This window comes from Danio rerio, chromosome 8, assembly GCF_052040795.2.
Source record: "Danio rerio strain M-AB ecotype USA chromosome 8, GRCz13ab, whole genome shotgun sequence".
NCBI lineage: Eukaryota > Metazoa > Chordata > Actinopteri > Cypriniformes > Danionidae > Danio > Danio rerio.
This window is the reverse complement of record NC_141028.1, coordinates 61,070,001-61,077,500: the sequence shown is the minus strand read 5'-3', so window position 1 is coordinate 61,077,500 and position 7,500 is coordinate 61,070,001. Positions and strand designations below refer to the sequence as shown.

Sequence of the window (7,500 nt, the reverse complement as noted above, 5' to 3'; positions counted from 1 at the left end):
CACCACAACAGGTCAATTACTATAGTTGTTGTGTTACCATAGCAACTGCAGAATCAAAACAACACATCAATTTTTAATTATTAAAGTAAAGCCAACTAATTACTTTAAACAGTGAATATAAAGCCAAACACATGTGTGTGTGTGATGCCGACTTACCCGACAATGACGATCACAAAATCCAGCATATTCCAGCCGTTTCTCACATAGGAGTTCTGGTGCATCACCAGTCCATACGCAACGATCTTGAGGAAGGTTTCAATCGTGAAAATGATCAGGAAGGCATATTCTACTGTTTCCTGCAAAACACAAGAGACAGATTCATTCATTCATTCATTCATTCATTTTCTTTTCGGCTTGGTCCCTTTATTAATACGGGGTTGAGGTTTTGGAAGTTTCTGATTGGCTAATTGACAACATTTGAGTTAATGTGAGGCAGAACTGTAGAATATTATTGAAGGAAAAGCTCAAACACACTGCTTCCCTGTGTGACAACATGGAGAATCAACAAGCCAGAATCAACAACAAAGCCAGATTACCATTAGCTGAATGACACTGGGGAAAGACTGATGTTTGGAGACATGTCCTGTGGTCTGATGGAGCTACGATTGAACTGTTTGGCCATAATGAGCAGTGATGCATTTGGAGGACAAAGGGGAAAGCACACAAGCCTAGAACACCATCCCAACTGTGCAGTATGGAGGCGGCAGCGTCATGTTGTGGGGCTGTTTTGCTGCAGGAGGGACTGGTCCACTTCACAGCATAGATGGCATCATGAAGACAGAACATGATGGAGAAATACTGAAGCAACATCTCAACACATCAGCCAGGACATTACAACTTGCCCACAAATGCGTCTTTCAAACAGACCATAACCCTAAACACACTGCCAAATCAGTTCACATGTGCTTTAAGGACAACAGAGTGAATGTTTTGGAGTGGCCATCACAAAGCCCTGATCTCAATCCTATAGAGAATGTGTGGGCAGAGTTGAAAAAGCTTGTGCGAGCAAGACAGCCTACAAATCTGACTCAGTTACAGCAATTCTGCAGGAGGAATGAGCCAAAACTCCTGCAAACTATTGTGAGAAGCTTGTGGAAGGAGACCCAAAATATTTGACTGAAGTTACACAGTTTAAAAGCAAAGCTAAAACATACCAAGGAAATGTGTGCAAACTTTTGACTGTCTAGAAACTATAACAAATTCTCCCCCCAGAAACTTACCATCAGACATTTAAAAAATGGTCATGTTCCTTTTTTTTTGGAGTGTATGTAAACGTCTGGTTTCAACTGTATGTGCTCTCATCATGGCAAAGAGAAAATAAATCCGTTATTAGAAACGAGTAATCAAAACATGATTATGAATGATCTCTCCAATAAACAGAAATATACAGGAGGACTAATAATGCTGACTTCAACTGTGTGCGGTTATAATAAACCCTCATGGTCTGGTGCGTTCATTAGTGTACGCTGTCTTGAATGGGGTCTCAGTCTGCAGGTGAGCGGATGACAATGGCTAAGCTCAGCACTAAGAATAGCAGCAATACACTCGCATGACTGGATTAATCCCATTTGAACAATAAAATCTCATTGCTGAACGCAGCAGGCCGTTCATCTCTCTGTGAAAAACAAATGACATGAACACACCACAGTTAAAGCACGACTCTGAACAGATACACCAATATATTTGATGTCATGTGCACTTAATCTGCACTAGAGTCAGAGGACAGAAACACAGAGAAATGCAACTGTATATACTTCTGGTTCATTAATGAAGTATGCTTAAAGGGAATTAAAAATTTATTTAATTAATTATTTATTTGTAATAAAACATTTTTAATTCGAAAATGTTAATAACTAACTAACTTTGCAAAATTGCAATGGTGACTACATAAAGTTTTACAAGATATTTTCCAAGATAATAATTCATTTGTTCTAATATTTTAAATACATTTCTAATGTATTCATAAATTTTATAAAAAGCATAAACTATTTCTAAATTAATAATAAAGTTAATTATAAAATTAACTAAAATAAAATAAAATGATTAAAATCACAATTATCAAATGAATTTAATAAATTCATTATAAAATTAATTAAAATGGTATTAAATTAAATAATTAAAATAAAAATAATAAAGTTAATTTAATGCCAATTATAATTTAATTAATTAATTTATTACAATTTAAATTTTAATAAATTACAATTTTAATTAATACTTTATTTGTAATTAACTGGTTTTAATTTTTAATAACTTATTTAAATACATTTTTAATAACTTATTTTGCAATGATGACAGCACATAATATTTTACTAGTTATTTTGCAAGAATTATTTTTGTTTGTTTTAATAAATTAAATACATTTATAATGTATTCACAACTGTTATAAAAAGTATAAATTATTTATAAATTATTTATAAATTAATTAAATAAAATAATTAAAATATGAATTATACAATAAATTTAATACAAATTATAAATTAACTAAAATGTGATTTGATTGAATAATTAAATTTATAAAATTATTTAACACAAATTAGGATTTATTTATTAATAATTTTAATTAATAACTGAATTAAACATTTTTTATTTTTTTTACTTATTTTGCAATGAGAGTACATAATATTTTACTAGTTATTTTGCAAGATAATAACATATTTGTTTTAATTATTTAAATACATTTATAATTTATTCATAAATGTTATAAAAAGTATAAATTATTTATAAATTAATTATAAAATTAATTAAAATAAAATACAATAATTAAAATACGAAGTATAAAATTAATTTAATACAAATTATAAATTCATTAAAATGTCATTTAAATAAATAATTAAAATTATAAAATAAATTTAATACAAATTATATTTTATTTATTTAATTTAATGCAATTTACCATTTATTAAATAATAATTTTAATTAATAATTGAATAAAAAAAGTTTAATTTAACTAACTTATTTTGCAATAATGACAGCACATAATATTTTACGTGTCATTTAGCAAGATACTTGCTAAATCAGCTTAAAGTGAAATTTGAAGGCTTCACTAGGTTAATTAGGTTAATTAGGCAAGTCACTGCACAACAGTGGTTTGTTCTGTAGCCAATCAAGTCAGTTTATTAATCCGGCCAAACTAAAATAAATAAGACATTCTGCAAAATATAAATGTATAATAATGAAATACTGTGAGCAAATCTGCTTGCACTGTTAAACAGCACTTGGAGAAATCACATTAGGAGGAAAAATTTCTTCAACTGCAAATAAAAATATGATTCATTGGGTTTATTCGATTATTTTAAGGTAAGTGTTTGCAAACTATTTTTATGGGCTGAATTAAAACAAACACATTTAATTTAATAACATTCAACTTGATGTGTTTGTTTAAATTCAGCCCACATAAATCGTTTGCAAACACTTACCTTAAAATAATCGAGTAAACCCAATGAATCTTTGTTCCAGTGTGTAATTGGATTTAAAGAGCCCATTTTTGCATCCACATAAATCCACAAACTCTCATGCAATCGCTGACATTTGCACACACAGCGCCACAGAGGAAGCCAAGCAGAAACTGTGAAGTGACCGAGTGTTTGAAGCACTTGTTAAATGGTGTCATGAATAATTATAAGACTGTGTTTTCTCACAGCGTTCGGCATAAACGAGTACACCCCGTCTGAAAATGAATATTTTTATCCATTACTCAGTGAATGTGTTCAATATATTTTGGTGCATTTAAACAAAACAGATTTATCCATTTAAATAAGAGTTTGGTCCCTGAACAGCTTTAGGAAAATACAGATCATTCATTTTAAATCAAGCAAGCTGTAACGGGGGACACTGGACAACAGAGTTGAGGATCCACGTGCAGTTTTTTGATAGGAGCAGTAAAGTAGACAAACAGGTAGCAAACAGGAGCATAAAGGTAATCCAAGATCATAGTCAAAAACAGGTGAATGGTCAGTACAGGTGGCAAAGAATCAATAAGAAAGAGAAACCAAATATTTAAATGTTTATTTATTTATTAATTAATTAATGTATTATTTAAATTTTTATTTATTTATTAAATTATTTATTTATTATTGAAATATGAATTAATCAATTAAATATTTATTTATTTATTATTTGAATTTTTATTTATTCATTTATTTATTATTTAAATATAAATTAATTAAACATTTATTTGTTATTTAAATATGTATTCATTTATTTATTATTTAAATATTAATTAATTTATTAAACATTTATTTATTTATTATTTGAATAATTATTTAATTATTTATTATTTAAATATTAATTAATTAAACATTTATTTATTTCATTATTTTTTTATTTTTTTATTTAATTATTTATTTATTATTTAAATATAAATTTTTTCATTATTTATTCATTTATTTTCTTTCTAAGGTCACCACAGCGGAATAAACCGCCAGCGAATGCCCTTCCAGCTGCAGCCCATCACTGGGAAACATCCATACACACTCATTCACACTCGTACACTACAGACAATTTAGCCTACCCAATTTACCTGTACCGCATGTGTTTGGACTGTGGGGGAAACCGGAGCACTCAGAAGAAACACACGCCAACACAAGGAGAACGTGCAAACTCCACACAGAAACACCAACTGACCTTGCTGGGACTCAAACCAGCGACCTTTATGCTGTGAGGCCACAGTGCTAACCACTGAGCCACCATGCCGCCCTTGTGCCCTTATTTCAAATTCTCCTTTTATTACAAGTGTTAATATATATATATATATATATATATATATATATATATATATATATATATATATATATATATATATATAAATATATATATATTTTTTTTTATTTATTCATTCATTAATTATTAATTTATTACTTCAATATTTATTTATTCATTTATGTATTTATTTATTATTTGTTTAATTATTTTTATCTTCTTATTAATATTATAAGTTTTATTTACTTATGTGTATTGACTTTATATGGTGTATTATATATGTACCTGAGAAATGCAAAGTATATAAGCCTGTTAAACAGGCAGTGAACAAAACCAGTAGGAATCATTATTACAACCAATTTGAATAAATGTAGGCTTTTTAATTTTGTTATATTTTAAATAATACTGACATATATATTTCTCCTTCATTATTATCTTTTTAATCCTCATATCACGTCTTTGCTTTATTTCTTATTTGTGCATGCATTTATCAATATTACAATGGTGCTTTATTCTGTACGTCTCTAAATCATGTTAAGATTCTGTTCATTGTTTATGTAATCTGCAATGTTTTGGCAATACTTGACAAGTCACGCCAATAATACAGCTCTTCTGAATTGAATTGAATTGAATTGAGAGAAATTGTTGAATACTGAGTAAAGTGAGAGAGGCTGTAGATTAGAGAGAGAGAGAGCGATGAACGAGAGAGTGAGTGAAGATATAATCCCCCGTGATCCTCTTTCATCAGCCCTTCACCCTCCTGCTTTACAGATGGCTTTGTGTCCGCCGCACACACACACACACACACACATACACACACACACACACACTCCAATATTTGTCTGCATTTCCACACTGTATTTCCAGCACTTCAGCAGCTCGTCGTGTTCAGTTCACACTTCATTTTCACCGTCGCTGTGTGTAAATACACTCACAACTAAAGCAAGTCTCTCACAAATTGCTAATACATTTCACAATGCACTGGAAAAGACTGATACTGTTCTGATACTGTGAATAGTGTCTTTACAATAAGGTTGCATTAATGTTAGTTAGGGTGACATGGTGGCTCAGTGGTTAGCACTGTGGCTTTACAGCAAGAAGGTCGCTGGTTCAAGTCCTGGCTGGGTCAGTTGGTGTTTCTGTGTGGAGTTTGCATGTTCTCCCCGCGTTGGCGTGGGTTTTCTCCGGGTGCTCCGGTTTCTCCCACAGTCTAAACATATGCGCTATAGGGGAACTGATTAACTAATTTGGCCGTAGTGTATGAGTGTGTGTGTTAATGCATTAGTTAACAGTTTTACCGCATTAGCTATCAACAACTGTTAGTAAACTCTATGAGCAATGAATTTTACAATTGTTCTAACATTTATTCATCATCCACAAGTCAGCTTTTTGCTGTTAGTTTATGGGTAGTTCGAGTCATATTTACTAATATATTATTATTAATGGCTGTTCATCTGATGCGCTTAAGCTTCACTCCTCCCACTGGCAGAGCTGTGAGAAAACAACATGCTATTGGCTGTTTTTTAAAAGAGGAGGAGCTACTCTATGCCCAGCCCTCTCTTCACATTTCAGTTGAGATTCAGTGTTGCCAACTTTGCCGCTTGATTTAGAGATCTTCCTTGTACAGTCAAAGCGATCTGCTTCTCCTTTATTTTAACAATGTAATTTGACCGTTTATTCTTTTCTAGTTCACAATCACAGATATTTTAGTGACAATTTCAGAACTTTTCTGAGTTTATTACGTCTGAGAGAATACTGCAAATTCACTACACATCTATACTGGTGTACTGTATTCAAACAGCAATACATTTAGTTAAATTGACATGCTTACATAGAGCATACTGCAAATATAAATACCCCTTTATTAACCATAGGCTGTTAAACAAACAGAAATGGTAGAACGTGATGACGTCAGAAATATGCAAATTAACCCATGACGTAATCTAGCGACTTTTAGCGCCTTTTCGTTGAAAATAGTTGGCAACAGTGTAGAGATTACGTCAAACATCAAACGAAACATGCACGTTTCAAAGCACCAGACCTTTAAATGTGTCCATAGTTTGCCTCAATGTCCATAGTTTTGTTTTATTTGTTTTATTTTTTAAATCTCACACAGAACAACACTTGTGTAATATTTTAAAAAGAATGACATTTTAACAGGAGGCTGAATACTTGTACGTTCAACCAAACAGACTCACAATCTGCTCTTACTACAGTTCACCAGTGTAAATCGCAGTAAAGAGGGCTTTCCCAAAGGCTTGTGTGCGATTGAGAATATAGGTTTGTAGGCTGAACGGATCGATGAGCGTGCATGAGTGACTCTAATGGAAACGCAGAGAGAAATAAAGGTTAAACTCTGCTGTCAGGCTGATCTTGCTGGAGACTGGGTTTGACAGGGGAAAGGCTCTCTGTGTCAGCGTAACAGAGCAAAACTCTACATGAAAAAATACTATAGAGGCTGCTATATTGTTACTTTAGTAATGTTTTATACTGTATTTATTATACAACTCTTTGTTAATAAACGCAGCATACTATAGTATTAATTATAGTAAACTGATAAACCGAACATACTAATCTATACTTTAGATTTACCACAGTAAACTGCGGTGTATTGTAGCATAATATACCCTATAGTTGTAAAAAAAAATACATCAGTGGGTTATTTATTTATATTACTGTAGTTATTGTGTTACCATAGCAACTGTAGAATCACCACAACAGATTAAATACTATAGTTGTTGTGTTACCATAGCAACTGTAGAATCACCACAACAAATAAAATACTATAGTTGTTGTGTTACC

General features: G+C 31.4%; 1 protein-coding gene across 26 annotated transcripts in view; it reads right to left on the bottom strand.

Moving 5' to 3' along the window:
• cacna1db (calcium voltage-gated channel subunit alpha1 Db) overlaps positions 1 to 7,500 on the bottom strand; it is a 64,080-nt gene that overhangs the window by 49,448 nt on the left and 7,132 nt on the right. For all 26 annotated transcript variants that reach the window (XR_015498611.1, XM_087265584.1, XM_087265591.1 and 23 more), the window contains exon 4: positions 157 to 296. Coding sequence is in view for 25 of the 26 variants with exons in the window: in XM_087265584.1 (XP_087121710.1) it covers positions 157 to 296 (140 nt within the window). In the remaining variant the exon portion in view is untranslated. The remainder of the gene's footprint in view (positions 1 to 156; positions 297 to 7,500) is intronic.